General features: G+C 48.8%; 1 protein-coding gene across 13 annotated transcripts in view; it reads right to left on the bottom strand.

Moving 5' to 3' along the window:
- The window catches only part of Fyn (FYN proto-oncogene, Src family tyrosine kinase), a 192,019-nt gene that overhangs the window by 31,288 nt on the left and 133,242 nt on the right, over positions 1–27,489 (bottom strand). For 5 of the 13 annotated variants that reach the window (XM_087596871.1, XM_087596872.1, XM_087596868.1 and 2 more), the window contains 6 exons: positions 20,692–20,949; positions 17,007–17,103; positions 9,846–9,944; positions 7,201–7,304; positions 5,589–5,738; positions 1,889–2,044 (listed from right to left, as the gene is read on the bottom strand). In XM_087596871.1, the coding sequence (XP_087452997.1) occupies positions 1,889–2,044; positions 5,589–5,738; positions 7,201–7,304; positions 9,846–9,944; positions 17,007–17,103; positions 20,692–20,938 (853 nt within the window). In that variant the 5' untranslated portion in view covers positions 20,939–20,949. 13 annotated transcript variants of the gene reach the window in all.

The raw sequence follows: 27,489 nt of genomic DNA, 5'->3' as shown, positions 1-27,489 counted from the left end.
ACAACTCTAGCTGACCCAAAGGCCAGATCTGGCTCATGGCCACTGTCAGTCCGTCTGTAAAACAGGAATGAATGAGCTTGGCTTTCCCTTCTCAAACTAAAAGACAACTCTGGCTTGTTCTATTTCCAACCAATTGTTTTGAAGAATGATTTTTATAAAGGAAAATAAGAATCTGCTAATTGAGATTACATTGCTTACAGTTTAAAAGAGAATCCAGGTTGAAGCTAAGATTTACTTAGGTGTCATCTATGACTTTCGACTCTAAGGGATCTGTACCTCAAAGGACTTCTTATTCTGTTAAAACATAAGATTTCAACATGTATCCTATGGGGGAAAAACATATGAAAAAGAACCAGTGGCTTAAACAGTTCTTTTATCTCAGACAGTATCTGCCTCTCAGTGTAAAAGGGAACTCTGGGGGCTGGGGATTTAGCTCAGTGGTAGAGCGCTTGCCTAGGAAGCACAAGGCCCTGGGTTCGGTCCCCAGCTCCGAAAAAAAGAACAAAAAAAAAAAAAAAAAAAAGAAAGGGAACTCTGACAACTTTTAAGTGGTTCCTATGGTCTGACTGCCAACCTTTCCTAATTTAAGCTGTGTGGCATCAATTTCCCTCTCTCAGCTTGGGTAACTGCCTAGGCATCTGTCTGTCTTATCTATCTATCTATCTATCTATCTATCTATCTATCTATCTATCTATCTATCTATCTATGCATCTATGTGTGTATCTATCTATCTATCTATCTATCTATCTATCTATCTATCTATCTATCTATCTATGCATCTATGTGTGTATCTATCTATGTATCTATGTATGCATCTATGTGTCTGTCTATCTATCTATCTATCTATCTATCTATCTATCTATCTATCTATCTATGTATCTATGTATGCATCTATGTGTCTATCTATCTATGTATCTATCTATGTATCTATGTATGCATCTATGTGTTTATCTATCTATGTATGCATCTATCTATCTATCTATCTATCTATCTATCTATGTATCTATGTATGTATCTATCTATGTATCTATGTATGCATCTATGTGTGTGTATGTATGTATGTATGTATGTATCTATCTATCTATCTATCTATCTATCTATCTATCTATCTATCTATCTATCTATCTATCTGTGTATGTTCCATGGGAAGTGCCTTGCTGCTCTGTGCAATGATGTAAAATTGATCCCTAAAGACCACATGCACCTGTTTTTATCCTTTTAGACTCTAAGGAAGGGAGATTCCAATGCACTTAGTTATCATTTTATGGGCAGACATTTTGGGAGAGGGGTCTAAGTGTATAGTCTATCTATCAGTAAAGTTGCAATTGACCCAGAGGGTTATAAAAGCCATCTCAAGGGTCCAGTGCAGTTGGCATTACTGAAGAATGTGTGCATAATGAAGAAGTGTGTGTACGGATCTAAGATCTATAGGGGATTTTAGACCTGTCTGATATAATCTTCAAATAATCTAGTGAGGCAAGTAGTACCCCCATTTTACAGATGAGGACTGGAGCCCCGAGGGCTTAAACAGGCCCTGCATTTATACTTAGTCATCTAGCGAGGGTTTAGACCAGGCTTGGTGCGCAGAAAGCCCGGGGCCTTGTTCTACAGCAGCTCTCGCACAGCATCTTACCATCCCATTTCACAGGAAGAGAAAGCACCAGCATCACTGGCTTCCCGTCCGTTCTGCAGGTGACTAACCACGTGAAATAGGACAGATGAACATAGCGCAGTGCCACTGGATTCTGCAGACCTAGATGGCTTCGGCCCATCTAGTTACAAAGATTTAGGGGCTTTTTCCCAGTGGTCACATACGCATTTCTGTTCAGAACTGTCCTTTTCATTGGCTCTGAGATGCAGCCAAAACAGAATGTGCCCTCTGCCTTACCAAGCCACACTTCAGCGAAACACCCCTGCCCCAGCTTCTTCTCCAGAAACAACGAGTCACGTGCAACTTCCCAAGCATCTTTAGCCAATCCAGAAGTTTGTGGGGTACAACTTGATGAAATCACAGTTAAGTTAAAACACAAACCATCAGCTTTCTCTATGGAGAGGGAATTAATAAAGAAAACAGTCCTTATAATCCATCATCAGGCATGCACTAGGGAAGATGGAAGGTGGCTTCCCCGGGGACAGCACTGAGAAGGTGGCGACCTCCCCGGGGACAGCACTGAGAAGGTGGCGACCTCCCCGGGGACAGCACTGAGAAGGTGGCTTCCCCGGGGACAGCACTGAGACAATGCTGGCAGCTGCCTGCTTCTCTTTTTGAGAATTTCCAAAATTTTCAAAATAAAATCCAATAATTCAAGCTCTTTGTCCTGTCATAAAAATATCTCTTATTTCCACCTTCCATCTTGGATGTTTGGGATTTCCCAAACAGGGAGGCTAATAAAAGAGTAATTGAATCTCAGCATACCCATCCATACTTCCCCAAACTGCCCATTTCCCAGTCTCTTGATCAACTGCAGGGATTCTCGAGGGATTTCCCAGACATCTTTGGTTTTGACAGACAGATCGGTAAGCCTTGGCATCCCTTTGTGACAGGGAACTACTAGACGGCAGCAGAGACCCGCGGCTCTCTCTGGAGGAGCAGGGCAGCAGTGAGGGAGAGAAGAGCAGAGAATGTAACGACAAGCACAGGCCACAGCAGATTCGACGCACATGAGCAAACACATCCGCTGGAGGGAGATGAGACTGTCAGACAGGGGCCCCCGCTGCGCCATCGGGCGCGCTCACTGCTCACGGGCATGGCCCGCTGTGGCTTCCGTGTACTTTAGTCTAATGAACTAAGTATTCATTGCCCTGAATTCAAAAATGCCCTTGCTAATTTCAGAAAGTACATATTAAAAATAAAAACTGACCGTCCCTGTCCCTTCCGGTATCTAGGGACTGAGGGACTCTCCCCGCAGAGCTCAGTCTGTTAGAGCCACTGGGTCTCAGGAGTACACCTGGCAGCGGCAAAGGATGTCACATTTCTACAGGGACTGCTCTGTCCTTCTGAGTCTACTGCTCCTGTGCGCTCACATTGCTTCTTTGCAGTTTCCCACTAAAGGCAAACAAAAACAAAAACGTGGCTTTTAAAACAGCTTCCTATGTATAATTTAGGAGGGGGGGGGTCAAAGAAATAATAAAAATGAACAACATTCACAGAAACTCGGTGATGTGAAAAGGCAGGAACAGCAGCTACTGTTCAGGTTACTGGGACGCTGGCCTCCCCTGACCCTTCCTTTCTGAAGAGAATCTAGCAGGGGTGAGGGGAGACTGACTAAATGCCAACAGAGAGTAAGCACTCAGGGGAAGATGAAAGCCATACAGACCCCACACTGAGGTGGGCAAAGCCCCTCATGTCAAGCTGTGGCTGTCTGGGAATTCTTAACTTCCTTTTTTTTTTTTAAATCTGTTTCTGAGATGTTTAGACAGGAGTTATTTATGTGTCAGTATTTCAAAGGCACTCTATGTGCGAGAGAGAAGAGGGAAGAGGAAAAGCCAATATAAAACCAAATCTAACTCATGATGGATTTTTTTTTCTTCCCTGAGATTAAAAACCGTCTACTGCTCTTCATGCCCGCCCCTCCTTCAGCTCTATGATGTTATTAAGGTGCCCTTTCCAGCACACTATTTTCAAATGATCCAAACCCTGGGGATCCTGCGGATGTTTGCCTGTAATGAAATATAGTTCGGCATTTGAAAAATCCTTATAACGTACAGGCGTTTGTGTACCTCGCTGAAGCTGAGGAAGATTTTCTGCTCCATTTCTCTCAGTATTCCATTAGAACCCACATGGAGCGAGAGAGCTAATGCCCAACTCACCAGGCTCAGCCATTGTTAATGTTTTCAATGGCTCATCAGTGGCTAGAGTCAGTACATAGGTGGTTCCTAGTGTTATTTTTAAAAGACTACCCTTTTGTGTGTGTGTATTAAAAACAGCCCAAGTGTTTTTCAATGGTGGGTAAAAAAGCTGGGTGTGATGGCTCCTCTCTGTAATCCCTGCATTCAGGAGGCTGACACAGGAGGATTGCTGCAACTCTGAACAGTCGCCTTGAGCTACATAGTAAATGCTGGGCTACCTAGGGCTACAAGTAAGATCTTATTTCGGGAAGAAGGAGGGGTCATGTACACATGAATTGTATAGCACGACACACTTGTTAACCAAGCAGAGCAAGCGTCATGTATTAAACAACTGTGCACAGAGCTGCATATTTAAGTAAAACGCACACGGATGCACATATACCCAATAACTGAATGGCTGAGAAGAGCGGAGGAATGGTAGCGGTGTCTAATCTTTGTTTAAAGTCGTCATGATAGCCAGATATGGTGGTGCACGCCTTTAATCTCAGCAATAGGAGGCAGAGGCAGGTGGATTTCTGAGTTTGAGACCACTAGGTCTATACAGTGAGACCATATCTCAAAAAGGAAGAAAAGTTCGCAAGGTAGAGATGACAGAGCTGTGGCCTCGCACAGGCAAGCCTGGGTAGGAAGCAGCAGCTGGGAACCACGATGCAGAGTTACTTCTGGGGAGACGATGGTGACGTGTAGGAGTGTGTGTGTGTGTGTGTGTGTGTGTGCATGTGAGTGTGTGCGTATATGTGTGTGTATATGTATATATGTGAGTGTGTATATGTATATGTGAGTGTGTATATGTGAGTGTATGTGTGAGTGTGTGTGTATGAGTATGTGTGTGAGTATATGTGTGAATGTGTGTATGTGTGTGTATGAGTGTGTGTGAGTGTGTATGTGTGAGTGTGTATGTATGTGTGAGTGAGTGTGTGTATGTGTATGTGTGAGTGTGTGTGTATATGTGTGTATATGAGTGTGTGTATGTGTGAATGTGAGTGTGTGTATATGTGTGTATGTGTGTGTATGAGTGTGTGTGAGTGTGTGTGTATATGTGTGTGTATGTGTGAATGTGTAAGTGTGTGTGAGTGTGTGTATGTGTGAGTGTGTGTATGTGTATGTGAGTGTGTATGAGTGTGTGTATGTGTGTATGTGTGTATGTGTGTGTATGTGTGAGTGTATATGTGGGTGTGTGTGTATATGTGTGTATGAGTGTGTATATGTGTGTATGAGTGTGTATGTATATGTGTGAGTGTGTGTGAGTGTGTATGAGTGTGAGTGTGTGTATATGAGTGTGAGTGTGTGTATGTGTGTGTGTGTATGTGTGTGAGTGTGAGTGTGTGTGTGTGCAGCCCTGCTGCTTTGGGTTACATGCCAAGTGAGGCTCCCTACAGGGTCCCCAGCTGAGCCTGCCCAGTGCCCAGGTACCACTCCTCTCTCCCTTTCCTTTCATAGTTCTGCATTACGTGATGAAGGCAGTAGGTAAAGAATGTGCAAGGATATTTATTATGAAAATAAAACCACGAATACAACTTTCAAGATTTAAACTACTGCCTTCTGCTTGGGGGAAACTTCTGGAGAACACACGAGGGAAATGTGTCTGTGGCAGAGGAGCGGCAGAGCCACTGACTCAGGTCTAACTGTTCAGGGTGGGCAGGAGTTTCCCCTAATGACTCCTCCTCTTCCCTTCCTAGTGCTCGCCCACCCTCTCCCTTTCCCAGTGGTGACGGCGGTCACGTCAGGGCTGAGGTTACCTGAGTAATGCTGTACAAGCTGCTGAAGGGTCTCAAACTGGGCCCTCGTGGTGATGTAGTACCCGCCGTTGTCAAGCTTGCGGATTTTGTAATGTTTGACATGGTCTCCCTTCATGTCGTCCCAGTCTCGGATGGAGAGGGAGTAGGCACCTGGCAAACGCGCAAACGGGCAAGGCGTTAGCAGTGCCAGCCACCGGGTGCCGGTCTGACCTGCAGGCCTCGTTAACTGGACTACTCTGATTAATACTTATTAAAAAAACCCACATGCATGCGTGCGCGCGCACACACACACACACACACACACACACACACACACACACGAGAGAGAGAGAGAGAGAGAGAGAGAGAGAGAAGAGAGAGAGAGAGAGAGAAGAGAGAGAGAGAGAGAGAGAGAGAGAGAGAGAGAGACAGTCAGACAGACAGACAGACAGCACATATCTCCCTCCGTTCAGTATTAAGACAAAGACAACTTCTGCAGCCCTGCCAGTGTTGGAAGATGTTAGCAATACAGTGACTTTGCTCTTGGAACTAAAAGCTTCCTGGTTTTTCTAAGTTTCCTTCCTGTTTCTTGTTTTGTCTAACACTGCATAGACCAAATCCCATTGGGAAAATGAAGAGCAGACTCCAGGTGAGCTTGCCTCCTGGTTTCATTTCCTGTGGAATGGCTGGGAGGCAAGGGTGGATGGTGGAGGTGTGGGAAGCTGGGATGGGGGGTGGTGGTGAGGGCAGGGATCGTGGGGAGGCAGGGGTGGGGACAGGTAGCTGGTGGGAAGGCAGGTGTGGGGACAGAGGTAGCTGGTGGTGAGGCAGGGTGGGGACAGAGGTAGCTGGTGGTGAGGCAGGGTGGGGACAGAGGTAGCTGGTAGGGAGGCAGGATGGGGACAGAGGTAGCTGGTGGGGAGGCAGGATGGGGACAGAGGTAGCTGGTGGGGAGGCAGGGGTCCAGGAGGCACACACAGGTGGTGGGAACAAAGGAAATGGAAGTCTGTCCTTAGCTGGGAGCTCCTGAGCTCTGCCTCCCAGTCCTCACAGGGCAGGTCACCAGTGTGTGGTGTGGCCAGCCAGAGACCAGCATTCTCTGTCTCTCTGCCTGCTCTGATGAGTGAAGAGGAGGGAAGCCCTCCACCAACAAAACAAAGTGGAAGGAAAGGAAAACAAATGTAAGCTGGGTGGTGGTAGGGCGCACACACCTTTGATTCTAGCACCTGGGAGGGAGAGGCAGGTGGAACTCTGTGAGTTCAAGGCCAGCCTGCTCTGCAGAGCGAGTTCTAAGACAGCCAGGGCCACACAGAGAGACACTGTCTTGTAAAAAACCACCACCAACAGAAACCAAAAGGAAAGAAAACAAGGCTTTAGAGTTGCTAACAGGACTGAGTCTGAGGCGGGAGGGAAGCCATCGGCCTCTGCTTCGGGAAGAGCCTCCCTCTGAGCCTGCTCTTCTCTTGGAGCTGAATACAGTTCCAGAGTCTTCAGGGGAGCTGGGGAGCAGGACTGCCTCATGCCAGAGGGAGCCATGCCAGGCAGACCCTGGTGCACTACGGCTAAGCCTTCCCATGCCAAAGACCAGTCCTCGGATTTGAACAGCAGGCAAGGTGTCCGCTCCTTAGCTTACCTTTGGTGGTTTCGCTCTCGCGGATAAGAAAGGTACCTCTTGGGTTTCCAAAGGACAGGAGCTGTCTCTCAGCATCCTTGCGGCCAAGTTTTCCAAAGTACCACCTTCAAGGGGCAGGAAAATGAAGACACTTGTGACATGAACAATGTTGATTTTCCTCCACAAACTCCCTGCCCCTAATGTTGCTCCCACTGCCCCAAATTGGTTTTTCTAGCTTCATTCAGTCCCTTTTCAATCTTTCCTGATTCTATCTCCCTACGTCTCTTCCATTCTTAAAAAAATAAAAATTCTTGAATCATGGATTGTTTTCCTTCCCTCTAGGACGACAGGAACGTGTGTGTGTGTGTGTGTGTGTGTGTGTGTGTGTGTGTGTGTGTGTGTGTGAAAATGCCACCTGCATGCACATGAGAGAAATCTGCCACCTTGTTTGAAATGCCAACTGCAGGAGAGGCTTCCACAGCTCAGTCGTTACGACCACTGATTTCTGAGCGTGATTACAACTCCTGGGAAATACCAAGACTCAGCCCTCGTACAAAGATCATCAACCAGGCATGATTGCTTTAAAAAAAGAACCCACTCGGGATGGTTGAAGAAGGAAGATGGATAACTCTACTCAATGTCTACCTACAGGAATTCTGAAGGCCGGAAGTCAGCTCTACTTCTGATCTGAGCCGGGTTTGACTTCCTCTCCCTGCCCAGCAGGTGTGGGGCTGTGCCCGGCAGCTGGGTTTCTCTGACGCAGCTGCAGGGACTGCTGACTGCACACCTGAGGTGTGCGCATGGCTAATGAGCGTGTCCCTAAAAATGGGTCCGTGGTGTAGACAATTTAACATTCCTTTGTAACAGCACCGATGGCACATGGTGCCATGGCTGGAGGCCTCACAGGTACCTAGGGACCGGTATGTGCCTTTTGTCTCCCTTCGTGGACTGCTGAGCCCTAACCAACGCCCAGTGATCAGGGTCACATTTCAGCATCAGGTTGTCTGAGAGGTTGAGAGTGCCAAGAGCCCAGGGGAGAGTTCTGGGGCATTCCGCCGGAATCTGTGTGTCTAGGAGCAACTCTTAGAATATTTATCTATGAAAGCAACTGGTTTTAAAAATGAAGCTCCAATTTGCCATGCTTGAATGCAGCTAGTAAGTTCACCATCGGGTCGTTCTGTGTGTCAGAGAATTTCACTAAGTAAAGCCCCCACCACCTTAGCTCTCCAGTGACTGGAGAAACACCAAAATTTTCCACAATCCCAGTGTAGCAATAGCTGGTGTAAAGAACAGGACACCAGCTATGTGAGAGGAATGTCTTTCTTGGTTTGTATCAGTAACTCAACTAAAATGGTGTGTAAAACAGGGGTGCGAGAGGGCTTGTAGAATGGCAGATTCCACCTAACCATGCAGGGCTTTAACACAATACTAGTCAATTGCACTTGTAAAAACTGTAGGCTTTGTTTTCAAAAAACCACCTTCCACTTCAAAAGTCAAAATATTAAAAAAAAAAAACTCTTATTATTATAAATACAACTTAAATATGCAGCCCCCATGGATTTTCAATTAAACCAAAGGAACATTACTTTGTAGTTAAGTTTTAAATTCCGAAAAGATATGGGAGATATTTACAAATCTGTCCTAAAAATTCGGTACAAATACATGTATTTCCTGATAATGAAACACATTAATAATGGGGGGGGGGGTTAAACAGCTCAGAACCGCAGTCCTGGAGAAGTAGAAACAGATCCTAGTGTGGGAAATACAAAAGACTGACAGAGGAGGGACCGATCAGACTGGGGATGTGGCTGGGTGAGGCTTCTAGTCCTCCTTGCAGGGCCTCCACAAATGCACAGCAGATTAGCCGAGAGCTAGAGGCTGGGAGCACTGACTTCCTTCTCTCCCTTTCGGGTGGGCGTGTCCCGGGGCTGGGGTGGAGGCCATACCCCTGAGCTTAGGACACCAACCTCCTCCCTCCCTTTTCCTAGGAGTTCCTACAAGTTTCTCTGGTGGGAGGATGAACAATGACCAGTCAGTTATCCTTTGGGGGCCCCTACCAGTTTCCTAAACTGCCTCCAGGGGGAGAGTTGGACCAAATGACTGTTGGTCAACTTCTACCAGCCACAAAAAGGACGGAGACCTCAGTCAAAGGAAAATGTCACTTGAAGCCCGCAGCTGTGGTACTTTCCACGCTGCTCTATGTGAAACACTTTTACCTGTGGCCGAAAGGCTTGTCTTTCCAGAACGCTCAGTATGCCTGATTATCAAGCAGAGGGCTCCTGGCTTAATCTTTCCTAATTATCTGCATCTCCAGTGCTCAGGGAGCCGACTGCAGGCTCTCGGTAACGTATGCTGCAGCTGCGGTTTCCCCACATTAGATTTTAATCTGGAGCGAGTTATTGGACTTTCATTTAGGGTACTCATATAAAGCTTCTAACTAAGAAAACGGACAGGCTTAAAGGAGGCCATGAAATTAATTACAGTGTACTCTGCAGAGCTGACAGCACCGGCCGCACAGCAGCACTGAATCCTCTCAACCTTTAATCACTGGGAAAGTTCTTCTCCCTCCTGTGCTGTGCTGTGCTGTGCTGTGCTGTGTCACTGGCATTCCATGTGATAATTAAAAGCAGACATTTAGAAAAACAACGACAACAACAACAACGTACTCTTCTGCCTGGATGGAGTCAACTGGAGCCACGTAGTTGCTAGGAATGTAACCAGTTTCCCCAGTTGTCAAGGAGCGGGCTTCCCACCAGTCTCCTTCCCTGCAAAGGAGAAGAAGAGACAAGGATGCGTCATCCAGCCGGGCATTCTGCAGTCAGAGTCTATGCAATTTCTGCAGCCTGGTGCCCCTTCTGCAAACTTTCAGCACAGGCCCTAAGAAAGCTGAAGGCTTTACAGCCCAAACCACCACGAGTTGAAGCCACAGTGCTTTTCTAACATGCATGAGGCTCTAGGTCCGATACCCAGCACCACATAAGCCAAGGGGGAGAAATCGATCCCAGAAGTAGGTTGAGGAGTTCCAGGTCATCATCAGGAGAACCTGAAACAAACACTTTCCCGAGCAGGGCTCGGGGTGGGGGGAGTGGGGGAGTGGGGGTGGGGTGGGCGAGCTTGCAGGAGGAGCATCTTTCTGGGTAGGAGCAGCCTTGAATGAGGGGTGTGTGTGTGGAGTACACAACCAGCCTCAGTTTACTTTGGAAAAACTCAAGATTGGGGCAGGGGGGAGGGAAGCAGTAAGAGGCCCAGTGAGGGATGGGTGCAAACTTGCCCCTGACAAAGTGGGAAGAAGACAGGACTCTCTGCAGGCAAAGAATACCACATGGCAGGTTTTCCTCAGGTGCTTTCGACGGGACGTTATTCTATCAACCATTCATAGCCCTAGCTGTCTGAACCTGGCGCCGGAGGGCAGGCGGGTGCGAACACACAGAGGAGTGAACTCAGTCGCTGCAGCAAAATTCTCAGACTGTGAACCAGGAAGGGCACTTCTAACACTCGGTTCACTGCACACAGGACCATCATCCATCCACGTGGATTCGTGACAGTTGATGGCATGTGAGCGTCCTCTCATTAACAGTGGGTGGGCCAGACATCATGAGTGTGGAGTGCGGGATGGGGAAACAGGCCTGCCGGTCACCATATTAGTTAGGCCCCTCAGCCTCTGACCATTACAGACGTATCACCTCCTTTTCGCTCTTTTTAGTCCGTGGAGGTAACAAGAGAAACCTCAGGCCTTTAATTTTTGTTTTTTTAAATCATCTCTGGCTGGGCTCTGTTGTTGCTCAGTCAAGGAAGAAAACATACTGGCTTTGGGCTGGAGAAGATCCTCCTCAGGTTGACTACACTAGGTCGACACCCTGGCCTCCTGTTAAGCCGGAGTCTTCCTTCAGGTTCTCCACAGATGAGAGCAGGGGTTCCAATGACCAGTGACATGGGGCGCTCTCTCTCTCTCTCTCTCTCTCTCTCAAGATTTAGTTTTATATATGTGAGTCTTCAGACACAACAGAAGAGGGCATCAGATCCCCATCACTGATGGTTGTGAGCCACCATGTGGTTGCTGGGAATTGAACTCAGGACCTCTGGAAGAGCAGTCAGTGCTCCTAAACACTGAGCCATCGCTCCAGCCCCCAGTGGGGTTTTAGAAAGTCACAGAATAAAAGAACAAAATGGGGACTCTTTTGAGTAGGTGTGGCTATGAGATAAATAACAGAATGGTATACACACACACACACACACAACCAAACAACCAAAGTGCTAGTAAGTTTTTTTTTAATTTATATTTTAAAAAAATTATGTGAAGGCATGTGCCTCTTTCTGCGGTCGTGCACGTGAGTGGAGTAGCCCTTGGATAACAGAGACCTCTGACCTACTGGGGCTATGGATGGTTGAGCTTTATTGGTGTGGGTGCTGGCAACCACACTTGGGTCTCCTGGAAGAGTAGCACATCCTCCTAACTCCTGAGCCATCTCTCTAGTTCTTAGGGATTATAAACCTATTCCTCGGTTTGGTGTGGTGGAGGGCACATTTAGTCCAAGCACTTGGAGATAGAGCCAGGTGAATGAATCTGAGTTCAAAGCCGGCCTGGTCTACACAGTAGGTTCTAGGCCAGACAGGGCTACACAGTGAATTCTACAAATTCCTAGAATTTTCCCTTTTTGACCTTATTAAACAAGCAGATCAACCCTGAGAGTGACATTGTGGTTCTCTTACCCAGAAAACCCTTTAATAATAATCACATTGTGTCCACATTCGTATTTGAAACCTTTATACACATCAAAGAGTTTATATAGAGAAAAGTCTCCAAGTGGAGCCATGTCATTCGCTATATGGACATCCCTCCCAGCTACCATGTGTACACACGTGTCACTGCCCGGTCTTACATCCCATGACTTGGGTACTTCGTGGCAGAGTGCTTGTCTGGTGCACACAAGGCCCCGGATCCCCTACCCTCCACCAAGGAGAAAACAAAAAGTTAACATTTTAAGTTGCACTGTTTCCATTTGTGGTCCACAGAAAAATAGGAAGTTGTTAGTCTAGCGTATAAATGAGTATGTGGAATTTATAATAACCACCTTGTATGTTTAAGGAGAAGGCTTTGGAAACACTACTTTTTTTTTTTTAACACTACCTTTATTTAAGTGACAATGCTTATTGCTCTGAAATTCCACTAGATGGAGACATTTCATCATTAATGAAAATGGCCCACTGGTTCTTCGCTGTAACCTGTCTCCCCAGATGGGAAATGCTCCAAACCAGGAAGAACGATGAGGAGCTGGGGGCACAGACTTATTTCCAAGGCGCGCTAACCTTCCTCAAGTTAGTTCTAACTGAATTGAGTTAAAGGAAAGCTAGCATCAATTTCAGGTGATGTCAGCGAGTCGTCACCACTGACAAGAAGCCAATGCATCTTGGTGCAAACTGGGACAAGCCCAGTCTTGTTCAAGTGACTGGGCATTAATGAGGCATTAATTTCCAATTTAAGTTAGTATTGGCTGTCTTGTTGCATAGGCTTCGAAATAGTTTGCCACACATGAGAATCTAACAGTTATTCAGAAGAAAGACAGCACCACTCTGGACTTCTGTTTCTGGGCCAGGGAGGGTCATGGCTTTTTCTTTTTTCTTTTTTTCTCACAGGATGACACACAAATGACAAAGGCTCACATACTATGAGGCAAACGTCACATCTTGTGGCAATTTTCTCGCACTCAGTTCTCGCTGGTTTTTGAGGACCAGTGAGATTCAAAACATCTACTACATTTCTGTTAGGTGAATAAACAGGCAAGAACTGTGGAATTCCCTGCAGCGCCCATTCACCTGCACAGACCTGCATTCACCTGCACAGACCTGCATTCACCTGCACAGACCTGCATTCACCTGCACAGACCTACATTCACTTGCACAAACCTGCTGCACTGGGGTTGGTGTGGAGCAGAGTCTCTGTCAGGACCTCAACCTTCACTTGAGCTACTCTGTGTGTGTGTGTGTGTGTGTGTGTGTGTGTGTGTGTGTGTGTGTGTGTGTGTGTGAGAGAGAGAGGGGGGGGGCAGGCATGCTGTTCAGGTATTCTTGCCAGTGTGTATGCATGTCTACAGAGGCCAGAGGACAAGACGGGCATCTTCCTCAGTTGCTCTCTTCTTTCTTGTGAAAGGGGCTCTCATGGAACCTGGAGCTTTTTTAGCAGGACTGGGTGAGCAGTGAATGCTGTCTGTCTCTGCTTCCTCACAAGTAGCGGTGCTACACTAGGCTTTCTGCATGGTTCCCGGGCCTGACCTGTTGAGCTGTCTCTTCAGCCTGTAAAGCTGCGGTTCCTATAGTCCAGCCTTTCGATTAACTCACACCTGGTAAGACACTGTCATCCTGTTCTGAACAAACCCATGATTGAACCCCAGGCCCTGGTTGAGAACGGCTTCTAGGTTTTTGTTCAGACCACCCCGTTCCTCCATTCCTGTCATTAATCCTAAAGTCCCGTACAGGGCTGTGGCTCCGGTGCTGGGAGGCCAGATACTTAGGAGGTCAGATGAGGCAGGAGGTGTCTTGCCAGCCTTGGCTGTGCAGCCAGGATGCTGGATTCCTCCTGCATTGGCAGCTGTGCTTCTTACTCAAAGACAGGCTCTTGTAACAACCTTTATCACATGTCTGGGTAATCAAAACAAATTTTTTTTTCTGCTGGGTGGAGGTAGCAGATGCCTTTAATCCCAGCACTGGGGAGGCGGGCAGAGATAGGAGATCTTTGAATTGGAGACAAATCTTATCTACAGAGTGAGTTCCAGAACAGTCAGGGCTACAAAGAGTGGCAAACCGATCACCAAACCAAACCAACTTTTTTTTTTTTTCTGATTATGATAGAAAAGAACTTTCAGTAGGTCCTGGGTCATGACCATGATTCAATCTATGTAAAATACCGACTGTATTTTAAGGACACACTGTTTCAAGGAGGGTAAATCACCAGTGGCAAAGTGTGAAAACAGGAGACAGAATCGGTGAACTTAATTACAGTGCAGAGTGAGCTCAAGCCTTTTAACACTGAGAACCACGAACAGGTCAGTGAGGACCCCAAACCCTGTGTGCACTGGAAGGAGCCCTTCTGATGGGAGGGGAGTCAGAAGGGGCACATACAGGAGGAGGGGTGGCAGCTGCCCCAGGGAGGACAGCCCCATTCCTTTCCTGTCAGCTGAGAGCCAGGGCTGGGGGAGGGAGGGAGGGAGCCTTCGTTCGCACCATCTGCTCTGTGCTGTGGCTTTTATCCCCTTCCCTGTTATTACCCCTGACTCCAGGATAGCTATCGGTCTGCTGTACAAACCTTACTTCTCTTTTCCATAACCCTGAAAAGGGTACTTAAATGCCACGTAGGACAAAGAATTCCACTCTTACAGGAAAAGCCCTTAGCAATGTCCTCTTCTAGGAGGACTGGGTCAGAGGACCACGGACTCTGGAACCATTAAAAACCATGCAGTCAAATAAAATGCACAGTGAGAGAGCTGCATGCCTCCCTTAAACATTCTTCTAAAATTCGCTTTGTTGATCCTGTAGACCCTTTCAGTAACGAAGGGCAATGAAGGGGACTTGACTTTGTCAGTGACTAACTGGGCCATGGCTACGACCTCAAAACACAGGCCTACAGGAGTGTGCACAGGTGCCTAGAATGGTTTGTGCCCTTTTCTATCCCTTCTACTTCTTACTTCCTGGGCCTACAGCGATTCGAGCTTCTAGTCAACCTTGCCATGGAAGGGACAGTGTACAAACTGGGGAGCTTTACACAGAGTCGAGAGACTCTGCCGGGCAGCATTCATCTGACACTCACACTGACAAGGAACAACGGTAAACGGGAAGGGATCAAAGGCGAACTCCCCCTCTCTGCGATGCTGCAGCTACCTTCCCCATTTCCACAGTCACTGAGACTGCTGCAGCTGCCTTTGATGGCGGCATCTGGGCTTTTCCAAGGTCACACCTGACACCATACTCTGAATTCCCAACCCTGCATCTCACCCTGGGCTTCGCCACCTGCTAGGACTGTGCACTTGGGCAGCCCCCTAACCTGTGCTCTCAGATGTCATGGAACATACTTCAGACAGGTGCTGGGAAGAATAAGCGACAGCAGCCCCAACTTAGCACATGGCCAGTGCATAAGGCGCTTCCAATAAACGGCAGATGTTTACTATTTTAAAAACTCCTGCGTCTGCAGGAGGTCTCTAGTGGGGGAGGGGGAGGGGGAGGAAATGCCGGCTGCACAGACAGGCTTAATTTGGGACAATACAGTCAATTTTGGTCTTAAAAACTGTGCTAAGACACATGTAACATAAATGTATCAATTTTTACATTTTCGAGTGTGAAGTTGCAAACAATGAGTTAGTAGATACATTGTTGTACAAACTAGCACCAGGCATGGTTATATGCACTTCTGCCACATATTTCAATAAATTAACAAAACAAAACACACCCATCCCTCTTTCGGTGAGGACAATCGCTCCTGATGTGAAAAGTCTCCTGCTTTGTGCAGACAGTGTCTGCTGACATTTAGAAGAGTTACTGGTGTGTCTGGAGGTATGGGGGTTTTGCTGTTGAAAGCTGGTTGGTTCTCAGTGCAGAGCTGAGAGCCAGGGGCACCCTGGGGAAGGGCAGGCCTCCCCTGGAGATACTCTTGAGGTTACAAGGAGTTCCCCATGGCCACGCCCCTCCTCTTTATCTTAGTGTGGTTACCTCTTACCTTGCCCCTAGGTGCCTCTTTTTTAGAGGGAGCTGAAGGGCCAAGCTTCAAGTCCTTCAACTGCCTTGACGTTCAGCCAGAGAAGAAACTACAATCAGACTTCCAGGCAGCACAACACACAGCCCCGGCCCAGGTGCCCGTCTTCATGGCAGTCTATGCCAATGAGTGGGGAGCACACGCCAACACGCTTGAGGGGCCGAGGCACCACACTACCATCTTCTTGGGAGTGATTTTCCTTGGGTTCCCTCATCTATGCGGACTGAGAGAGGTGATGCTGTGCCATCTACAGAAAGCGGAGGCACAGGTGTCTGCTTCCTGGTGGCCACATTCTCGAGGGGGCGAAAGGCCTCTGCTTTCTTCTCGGAGCACAGATATTCCCATATTTTCACTCTGGAAACCATCTCCAGAGGCTTCACAGTTGTGAAAAGTAGGGGATGGGGCTGCTAGTCTGAGAAGTGAGGCCTCTGCCAGTGCCCACAGCTGAACACGGAGATCACCTCAGAGCAGACAGCACGTGACTCTGGCACCCAAGCTGTGTGTCAGTCACTTGAGAATGTGGATTTTTCTGGGGGAGGGGGGTGCTTTTATGATCTTTACTAAAATGTGAAAATAAGGACCCTGGGGTTAGAGAGATGTTCAGTGGCTAAGAGTGCTTGCTCACAAATCTGTACCCCTGCAGCAAGTCACCAGTCAGGTATGCTCTCACAAACCAGTAACTGTAGTCCTGGAGGGGAGGCCTGAGGGTAGAGGCAGGAGGATTGCTGAGCTTGCTGGCTGCCAGCCAAGCTGAAACCCAGCACTCCAGGTTCCAGGAGAGACCTGCCTCTAAGTGACAGAGGACACCTGATTGCTTGACATATACTAGTGCACGGGCACGCGCGCGCGCGCGCGCGCACACACACACACACACACACACACGTAGAAGTAGATTCTGAAAAGACTCTGCTGTCCTCTTTAGAGTGCCATGTAGTACTGCGCTCTGTCACCAAGTCACTCAGTTGGATTGCTATGAGCGAATGACTTCTTTCCTAACCTTCAGACAGCAGATGTATTTGTCACAAGAACGAACCCTTCCCCCAAGCCAAACGGCACGTGTGCTTCGCCTCCCCCAGCCCAAACTTACGAGCTGTTCAATATTTGAAATTTTTCTCCTTTGTGAAAACTCAGGTCATCTTCTGTCCGTGCTTCATAGTCATAAAGTGCCACAAATAGTGTCACTCCTGCCAAAAAAGGGCGGGGATCATTATACAGGGAATACTAAGAAATCACATTTTTGTTAAAGTCTCATCCTTAAAAGCCTACACTTAGACAGCATTAGTAAACATACTGAGGTAGTGTAATTAATACAGTGTCACCATGGCTGGCTTTATGACATGGTCCGTGTAGAGGGGGCTGGGACTCTGGATGAGTGCTGAGGAAAGACAGACATGGATCCACTCTATTCCCCACCCCTTTCTCCCGAAGGCTTGTGCTAAGGCCTGGGTAAATGCATCACCCTCTTTCAGCCCTCGCATAAGGTAGCAGTGGACGGAAGAGCCTCGCTCTGCGGCCTGGGGATGTCGAGACGTCTCCGAATGCTGACCCGAGGTGAAGCTGCACTGCCCTTGTTACCTGCCCGCAGCTGTGGTAGTGGCCTTCAGCTCTGGGGTCTCGCTGCCTAGACTTCGGCCCCCTTAGCTCCTCTGCCTTGCGTTTCCCTCCCCGCACACGATCTACTCCCTCTTTCTCACGTCCATCTTAGGTCCTCTCATCTGCCGACTCTCAGGGGCCTTCCCACATTCCAGAAGTTTCCTATCAACAGCAAAATCTGCCCAGCATTCCACTCCGTCTAGGGCTAGCCCCACGTGGTAGGCAGAATTCTGGGGCAGAGCACAGTGACTCCTGCCTGGGTTCTTGTGTCCTTGTGCAGTCCTCCCTCCCTTAGGAACATAGTGACTGGAGTTACTTAACACAGTACACAAAAGGGACAGACGTCTCCAGTGTGATACATCTTTGGTGACTTCTCTACTGTCATATTCCTTATAGACTCAGATTAAGTAGTGTGCCACGCCAGCATGACAACAGACTGGCTCACCCCCCGCCAGGGATCCTGCCCACACCGTGTGAGTGAGGAAGCAGTTCACTCGATCGAACCCTGCAGCCAGCACACCCAGCTGGCAGCATCCAACCAGGCTGCCCCTCCCAGATTCAGAAACACGGGTAACAGTGAGATCACAAATGTAGGTACTGTGAAAGCTGCCAAGTTTTGTGGTTGCTACACAGGATGCGATAACTAGAGGGAGCTTTTAATTTCCTGTAATCTGGCTTCTCCTTCTGATTTCCACACATTTCAAAGTGCCTGCTATGAGGGCTTATTAGCACCTGGTTTCCTCTCTCCCAAGTGCCCCGCTGCTGTGGAGATCGCCGCCATGGCCGGGGAGAAAGGCGATCAGAAGAGCGGGGGAGAACTTACCTTTCCCCTGTGGACGTCCTGACCGTGGAGCAGGGCTCCTTCAGAGCCTTTCCTTTCCTAAGGCTTCCCTGAGAGTACAGGAGCCTGGCTTAAAGCAAAACGTGGGGCCTCTACGCTCATGTCTACTCCGACTTCATATTCACTAACTGATGTCTCTTCTTTTATAATAAATATCAGAACCAAGCCATCTTTCCTTGTGGCAGACAGTCCTTCCTACCCTGCTGCTCCATCACTGAGGGTTTCTGCACTACAGATGGAGGAGGGTGCAAAGCAGGCAGGAGAAGATGCAGGCAGCTCTCCACCTTAGGGGACGGCAAGGCCTCCAGAGAGCCCAGGGCACACAGTGCAACCAAACCACCTGAGGATGGACCATCTGCTAATATCCCAGGGCTCTGCCTTTTGAAAATATATATACTTTTTATACATTTGTGCTTTTTGTCTGTGTGCACCATATGTGTTAGAGCCTTTGGGGACCCGAAGAGGACACTGGATCCCTCTGGAGTTACAAGTGGTTCTGAGCCCTTGACGCGAGGTGCTGGGAACAGCACCTGGGTCATCTGTCAGAGCGGTAAGGGTTCTTAACCCCTGTGCCAGGGCACTTAGCCTCTCCAGTGCCAGGGCACTGCATTTTAAACTTCAAAGACTACAAGGAGTCAGATGGCCTCTTCCATGAAGACTATCTGAGGATTCATGCTGGCCACCTTAATGGATGAGACGTGTTCACTCACTCGGGATTCACATGCAGTCTTCATGAATGAATGAACAGGGTTGAGGCTTATGTCTGCTGAATTAAGAGTCAGCAAACATAAAACTCTCAACAATACCTCTCACAGTGGAGGTGTGTGTGTGTGTGTGTGTGTGTGTGTGTGTGTGTGTGTGCAGTCTACTTTGGCTCTCTTTTGTCTTCTATATCTTCTAAGGACTGAGGGCACTAGTCTGCTGCTTCCTTTACAGGCACCTGGGAGGCGGGGGTGGGGGGCACAGGACATGGAGATTTGGTGAGGGTCTTATAGAAGGCTGGATTTGAGGGTAAGCTAGTGCCATTGTAGCACAGGGTTGAGCACAGGGTTTGTTCTACAGGACGGACACTGATCTTCAGGACAGACACTGACAGCGGAGTGTAAGAAGGGACAGTGTCCAAAGGCCACAGGTCAGGAGTCTCTTCCAACTCTACCACATAAGCTGTACACAGAGAAAGGGCCCCAGCCTCAGCAGTGTCAACTCTTTGGGTAAAAAGACATGATAAGCTGTCAGAGCAGACACGAGGCATCTGTCCCTAGATGAGCCGAGAGACGCTACATTCTTTTAAACTTCTGTAATAAACAGTTTTGGAACAAATAATGCCAAATATCTGGTTACCATGGTCCCCACACTGGGAGAGTATTTGGAAGACTACAAATACATGAGACAATTTATAAGAACTGTAGGAAACGTGTGTGAGAATGTAGCCAGATCTGTTATAGAGGACTAGCTAAGTCAGCGAATAGATGTGGCAGTGGATCCCACCCCTGTGGCGTGAAAGAAAAGGAGCCTTGGGGGAGGAAGGGAAGAGAGAACATGAAATGGTCTTGGCACACAAAGTTCAGCTTTGAGCACACACAGCCGGTATGGTATTTCATGACTATATTCCCAATGCTCACTGAGGCAGGGGGATTGTTAATCGTCTGAGGACAGCCTGGGTTACAAAGTGAAGGTCTGTCTGAAAAGTCATACAAAAAGCAGAACAACAGATGTAACAACAGAATACAGCGATGAATGAGAACTCGTGGGCTGACCAGGCTGGAATACCGTCGAGTGGAGGGAAATGAGGAACATGCTGCCAAATAACCACGGCAGCAGGAAGTGGCCGAAGGGTGGGGAGACTCGGGTACACCCCAGACTTGGTTCTGAGGCCTCTGCTGCAGAACTGTCAGAGCAGTAACAAGAGACCTCCTGCCCCTGTACCCCAAAGCCACTCTCCGGGCAGTAACAAGAGGTCTCTGGCTCCTGAAAAGCCGGGATCTTTGATGTTCAACTTGGGCTTTTTGTTTTGAATGGCAGAAGATGCATGAAGTTGACTAAAACCTTAGTTAAAGTGAGTCAACTGGAGTCAACATATATGGTTGCCAACATAATTAGGAGCCCTGCCAAAGGGCTGGCCAGATGGCTCAGAGGGTAAAGGCGTCTGCTGATGGTCCGAGTTTGATCCCTGGAGAGATCCCATGAGCGGAGGGAGCCAGCTCCTGGAAGTTGTCCTCCAACCGCCACCACACATTTGTGGCATGCCTGCAACCACCCCATCCACACCCAAGGACGGCTCTGAAAGGACACAGCCATGCTCTCAGCTATCCTGACTGTCGGCCGGCCGGTGACTTACCTGTCCCTCCTCTAGTACGCAGGGTCCCGGTGTGAGAGGAGGAGTTCACACCCCCAAAGACCGTGAGTCCCTGGCCCCCGGCTGCGTGGAAGTTGTTGTAGTTCGGGATGGAGGTCACACCGAAGCTGGGGTAGTGCTGAGGGGTGGGGTCTGTGCCATAGCGGTACCCAGAGCTCTGGTTCAGGCTGCCGTCCCTCTCCTCCGTCAGTTTCGCTGCTTCTTTATCCTTACATTGCACACAGCCCATTATCCAAGCTCCTGGTGGAAGAAAAAGGAGGCTCTTGAACATGCAATGCTTCCTGGCTGCTCTGACAGGGAGACTGGAGACCCATCAGGCCGACTAAAATAGGGCCAAAGGCTAGAATTAGAAGGGATCTCACAGTTCTCGGCCAAACACAGTGTTCCTCAGGCTCTGGGTGAGCACAGAGAACAATGCTTACTCACCAGGTACAACTTCCCTCGATGAGGCCTGTGCTCCTGAAAAATTCCACACTATCATGTGTCTGCCCAAAGACAGCCCACCAATCTCTTATGTTTTTCTTTAGTCACCTCAAAAACTAGTATGAACAGTAACGTGAGCTTTTCAACACTAGAGCAAACCCTTCCAATGCAGCGCCCTCTGAGGAGGACACTGGGCGAGCTGGACAGCCCAGGATGCAGTCCAAGGACTATTTACCAGACACCCCCACTGTGTGCACTTATTACTCATGAAAGGTTGATCAGTATTAAAACCAAGAAGTAGTTACTGTGTGGAAAGTAAAACTGGGCAGAACCAGAGGCTGTCATGATAGCCTCCAGAAGCAGAGGCACTTAAGGCTGCTAATTAGCATTTCAATTTTCTATTGGAGTTTGACATTCTTAAATGCTCATTTAGAAAGAGCATTGCTATGGTCTAGAGGTAGTGGTGGATGGAAAGGCTGAGCCATGCTACCCCACCCTCCTCTCACCTGCCTTCCCAGGGCTCCTCATTTGGCAAATCCCCAAAGATCCAGCTGCTCCTATCAGAATCCTGAGGGACATCCTCAGGGCTGCTTTGTTTACTTCATTTTTCCTGCTTCAGCTCTTACCTTCCTGCCTGGGGATAGGCCTTGACCATACCTGCCCTTTCTTCTGGACAAGCAAGAAATCCATCATGTCCCAGTTAAGATATCACTTCTTTTGTGAAGCCTTCTCAGATACACCCCCCCCCCCCCCCCCCGCTTTCCAATGGAGTAGTACCTTTCTTTTTTTTTTTTTTTTGGAGCTGGGGACCGAACCCAGGGCCTTGCGCTTCCTAGGTAAGCGCTCTACCACTGAGCTAAATCCCCAGCCCCGAGTAGTACCTTTCTTAAGTGCCCACTGGCCTCTATGGTTTCCCTCAGCTTGGAACCCACTGTGCCACATTAAAAGATGGCCTGTCTACTTGTCCCATTGCCCCATGGACAAAAGTCCATTTCTTCTATACTGCCATTGCCCAGCACACAGTAATTACTGAATAAGTAACAACCGGATGAATGAAAAATCTGTACTGTGTTATATTTCTTTATTTTTCTTTCTCTCTGTATTAAATCTAACCTTTCTCCCAGTGACTTTCATAAATAGTATGTCCTGTTTCCCCTGACCTCATCCCCCTTTTTCTGAGACAGGGTCTCACTATGTAGCTCTGGCTGTCCTGGAATTCACCATGTAGACCAGGCTGTCCTGGAAGACGTGTACCACCACTGTTCTGCATTTTCTAATGTTACTGGCATGTAGGTGATTAAGTGAGAACTCAGACATACAGGAAAGATAATGAATGTTACTACTATAAGTGCACAGGGGGCAGAGAGAACTTGTAAGTGTCCCTGCCAAGACTCTGAAAAGTAGCTTTTGGGAACAAAGAGTCAAATAAGAACCACATGGCATCATGTATAATAACGTACACTCTCTGGGGAAGGCAGGGCTGGTGCAGCTCAGGAAGAGATTTAAGGCCATGTAGGAGCTGTCACAGGAGTGAGGAGATACCTGGTGGCTGTTCCTAAGCACTGAGCTCGTCTAGACCAGGGCATGGAAGTGCACAGAGCCCTCACAACCTATACTTCAGCAAATGCTTGGTGAGTCGACTTCAAGTTCTTGAGAATGGGAATGTTTGTCAGGCAGCCGCCTACTACTTGAGCCGAGGTCACCAAATCTGGAACCCATTTCCTCATAAATCATTTGAGTTTAATTCCCAGCACACTGCGTCCAAGATGCTCCCTCATTTATGGTCAATGAACGATGTTAACACGTTCCCAACAGGAAATGATCTTCAAGGCATGCTCGCCTGAGGTATTTCATCACCGTTGCTGTTACTCCGCCAGACGGCAGACCTCACTCACTTTATCTGAACTCTTCCGTGGTAGAACATTGCTTTGAGCTTTGGCAAGGGCCAGCCAGAACATACTTGTGCCAAGTGTGTTTTTTCTTGGGGATTTCACCAATTTGCTTAGGCAGGGGACCTGAGGAGCCTCGAGTCACAGGGTCACACTCACATCTGCCAGCTCTGTCCACCAGGAGACATGGTAGGCAATGTCTGGAGATGTTTTCAGTTACCAAAACTCAGGAAAGGGGCACTTGTACATCACGTGGGATTAGGACATGGTTCTGTCAACATCCTACAATGCACAGAATGGCCTCCTTAACAAGCAATTCCCTTGGCTCCAGTGTTACTGCTGTCACCTGGGAGAAATGCTGATTTCCTCTAAAACCCAAAACCAATGAGAACGTGAGAACGTTCAGTCCAAACCATCTTTTTAATGCAACAAAGCCACCCCTATTCGAACTCCTGCAGAAAACAGGACATCTAATCTCACCAAACAAAAGAAGACAACATTCTAAAGTCCCCGAAAAGAGTCCCACAGTGTAACACCCGATCCACAGTGCGGGCCGTTTCAGGGAAAGACATAATCCCTTGAAGTCAGGGATTGGCTGCTGGTCTGCGGCTTCACAGTCCTGCACATCCTCCAAGCCAGGAATGGAGCTAAGCCTTCTACAGATGTCAACTGAATAGACAGAAACAATCACAGGACATTATTTTGGAGAAAATAATCTCTGTGGCGGGAATGTGTTGCATGCACTTGACATTTGGAGTTAACTATGCTTCTACACAGGTCGCCCTCACTCTATTCTGACTGACTTAAACGAAGAATCAGGAGCCATGACAGAAATGAGGAATAATACAGACACTAAGAGCCGATCACGATGATCGGTGTGAGAACTTGTGGTCTTCTCCCTGTGGCCCAGCAGCCTGAGCAGTCCTGGTCAGGAGACGCTACACAGACTGCACTCATTGTCAACAGGCTCCTCGCCATGATGCAAACTTCTGGGCCTTTGGACTAAATATGAATCTCTCTTGGTTTTGTGCAGTGGTTTCCGTGGCCACCAACATGGAGTATACTAAACATTCTATTGCTTTTGGTTTGTGGGTCACTGTACAGCACGGTCAGTGTCACTCTGAAAACACTGGGGTCCTGGAGTCCTGACTAGTAAGACACCAACTGCATCCATGTACCTAGTCCATGTGTCCGTGTCTGGAAGAGCTGGCAGAGAAGCATCTGGACTAACCTGATCCCGTGTGAACAGTCAGGATATCCAGATCATAGCCCCCGTTTCTCAATCCCTCTGGAAGCCAAGGGCCCCTGTTTCTATTTTTTTTGGGGGGGGTTCTTTTTTTTTTGGAGCTGGGGACCGAACCCAGGGCCTTGCGCTTCCTAGGTAAGCGCTCTACCACTGAGCTAAATCCCCAGCACCCCCTGTTTCTATTTTACCTATAAGAAAGAGCAGCCTCCTTAAATTCATGTAGTCCCACAGAACTTTTCTAGTGCGCTAGCAGGATTACACAACTGGGGAAGAGCTGCTAGACAGTGAAGCACGGCCACGCCCTCCTCCCATGAGCACAGCAGATACGATCACTTTATACTGCTGTTATGGTGTGGCCTCCAATCCTCCACACGGTTCTTCTAGGACAGAGGGTGCCCTGCGGTACTGGGGGTCTCGAGAGCTAGCCTGGGTGAGGTATGTTGACCTGAGGTGGGCCTTCGTGAGTACACACTCTCAACTTCTGAGGCTGGGTACATAAACAACGAGGAGGTTCCATTCCCTCAGCTGCCAATCCAAGAGCAATGCTCATGATCAAGTTCTACAGCCGCTGGGTATGTACGGACCTCCGGGTTTGTGCTGAGCTGGGTAACAAAGCCCGGATGAAAACACTAGCCACGCTGGCAAACCCCGTTCTCTGCCGCACACTAGGGAAAAGGCCAGTGAGTAGCAGCATTCTCAGCAGAGAAGGCTGTGACTACCCTTAAATGACAGGCTTAGACTTAGTTCCCCATCCCTATCCCCCTCCTGCACACCCTGAGAGCCTCGAGGGCAGCCCAGGCCTGGGAAAGGACCAGTGAGGCTCTCTCACTTCTGCTCAGTGAGTGAAGACTGACTGTCAGAACTCTGAAGTGACTTGCCTCACTCTCCGCCACTCCGGCGCCGCCCTTTCCTGGGCAAATCTGACAAGGGAGGATAAGGAAAGGACAGGGTCTGGACAAAGGTACGCACAGGCAACGGAGAACTCAGAGCACAGTTGTGGGTCACATGCCAGGGACAAAGGCAAAAGCCGACAGCTTCTGGAATAAACAGCCCTCTTAATGAACAGCAATGGTTTGGAGAGGGCAGGAGGAGGCCGAGCGCAGTGAATGAGGTGACTGAAGGGCAGAGTTCCTGGCACACGGCTTTTGATGCTGGTAAAATCAGAAACGCCCACAGAATTGACTTAAGGGACTTCACTAGATTCTCAGTAGAGGCAGTGCATACCCTGAGGAGTCAGGGCAGCTTAGTATAAGACTCCTGCACATAACTGCAGCCCCATTCAGACAGCTGAGCACCATGGCCAGAGCAGTGTTAGCCGGAAACAGAACCTGCCGTCCAAGTTTCCTGATTCCCAGCACCTTTCGGTCCTGCACGATGGGGTGCTCCTTCTTCCTAGAATGCAGGGAGGACCCCGGCACCTTACAGGTCTCTGTCTCTTGGGTACAGTCAGAGAGGTCCTAGGAATTAGGAGGATGAGAAAAAGCAGGGCCACCTTGGTGCCTCTTGGTTACGTAAGCACTCGAGGCGGTCCTAAGGCGAAGAAAAGAAACAGCTGGGTTTGCACTGTGCAACTGTTGAGACCTTGGGGGCCGAGGCTCAGACAGCCTTGGTGCTGGGTCCACCCGGCGTCAGCACAGCACAGCACAGCGCTCTGCCCACTGGGGAAATCTACTTGCTGCCAGCTCGTAGGAAGAAGTGAGATGTCCCTTGCCCTGCTGAGGCTGTGCTGTGGTGGGGAGAACTGTAAGCTACCTTCCAACTCCCTGTACACTCTCTGGGGTGTGTGAATGAGCCAGTCACTCCTGTGGTAGGGTGTGGGACCTGGTGTAGGCAACCTTAAGAAAGACAGTGTCCCCATGAGCTGACCTCATCAAGTAAGCCCTGGGGGCGATGGCTCTTCCCGGACACGCAACGCTGAAGCGTTCAAAGTGAGAATCTTCTCTACTGCAGCTCTTACCACGTGGCCAGACTCGTGGGGATCCCCAGTGCTAATGCTCATGGCTGGCAGAGAGCAGGGAGCTGGGACGTCAGTTCCAGAACCACAGCAAACTGAAGCAGCTGAGACTGATCAAACGAGCCTGTGTGGGTTAGGAAACTGATTCTTCCCTAGCAAGGATACCCTGAGCTCAGCCTTGCTGGATAGACTTCGCTCATGCTATGTGCTGGCTTATGGCCCTCGGAATGGTGAGCAAACACACGGATGCTGTCTGAAGCCTGCAGAAGAAGAATGCCTAGCTATGGGACGGGGCGCTGGGGAGATGGTGGCTCCACTTCCTGGCAGTCACAGCCAACATCAGAAGTGGTCACGTATGCCAGGCACTGCACTGCACTGACTGGGCGATGCAATCCCGCCAAATTCTAAGCCCCTGAACATGGGGACTGTTATGTTCTTGCACTTTATAAGGGGTGGGGGTGGGGCAGAATAGAGAGGTTGGCGATTGTGTCCACAGCTGAGCTCAGGGTGGGGACGAAAGGTGACAACAGGTAACTAGAGTCCATGTCCAGCACTCAGGACCCCTGTAACAAAGGTGCTTTCTGTGCCACAGAGCCCTGCCAAGTTCACACAAAGGTAAACCTTGAGGCGGGGTGAGGTGTGTGTGTGTGTGTGTGTGTGTGTGTGTGTGTGTGTGTGTGTGTGTGTATGTGTGTGTGTGTGTGTGTGTAGTCTTAGGGAAGGACCCCTACTGATACCACCTCCAGGGGCAGAGAGAGCACAGTCCCTCTGTCAGCCACGCTGCCTGTCTCCCATCTACACTCCACATGGTGGAGTCTATGGAGGTGCGGGAACCACGGGGTACAGTGACTCACCTCTTCCTTGGCGTGGTTTGGCATCTTAATGACTATTTGAGCTGACGAAACTAAAGCAGCCCCCAATTTCCCCATCTTTCCTAGTTGTGGCAAGGGTATTTATACACGCCACGAGGAGGCGGCATCAGTTTCCTTGGTATAAAAATGAGCTCTCCCATTGCATTTAAGGCATGATTCACTTCACAGGCCAATTACCTCACGAAGGGAAATGTTCACATAACCTGCCCCACTCCCAAGCAAACACAAAAGGCACATGTGCTCGTGGTAGAGTGCTGTGAAGGAAAGTCCCCACCAATGGACCTTCTACCATTCTGTAGCCTCTCAGGTGAGAAGGCTATGCGACAGGGGGAGTGTGCACAATGCAGGTACTGACCACACGGCCACACGCAGTGGCCGGAAGACGGGACCTGCTAA

This window comes from Rattus norvegicus, chromosome 20 (genome assembly GCF_021556685.1).
Source record: "Rattus norvegicus strain SHRSP/BbbUtx chromosome 20, alternate assembly SHRSP_T2T, whole genome shotgun sequence".
NCBI lineage: Eukaryota > Metazoa > Chordata > Mammalia > Rodentia > Muridae > Rattus > Rattus norvegicus.
Note: the sequence above shows the minus strand (reverse complement) of the source record. Positions and strands in the feature narration are given on the sequence as shown.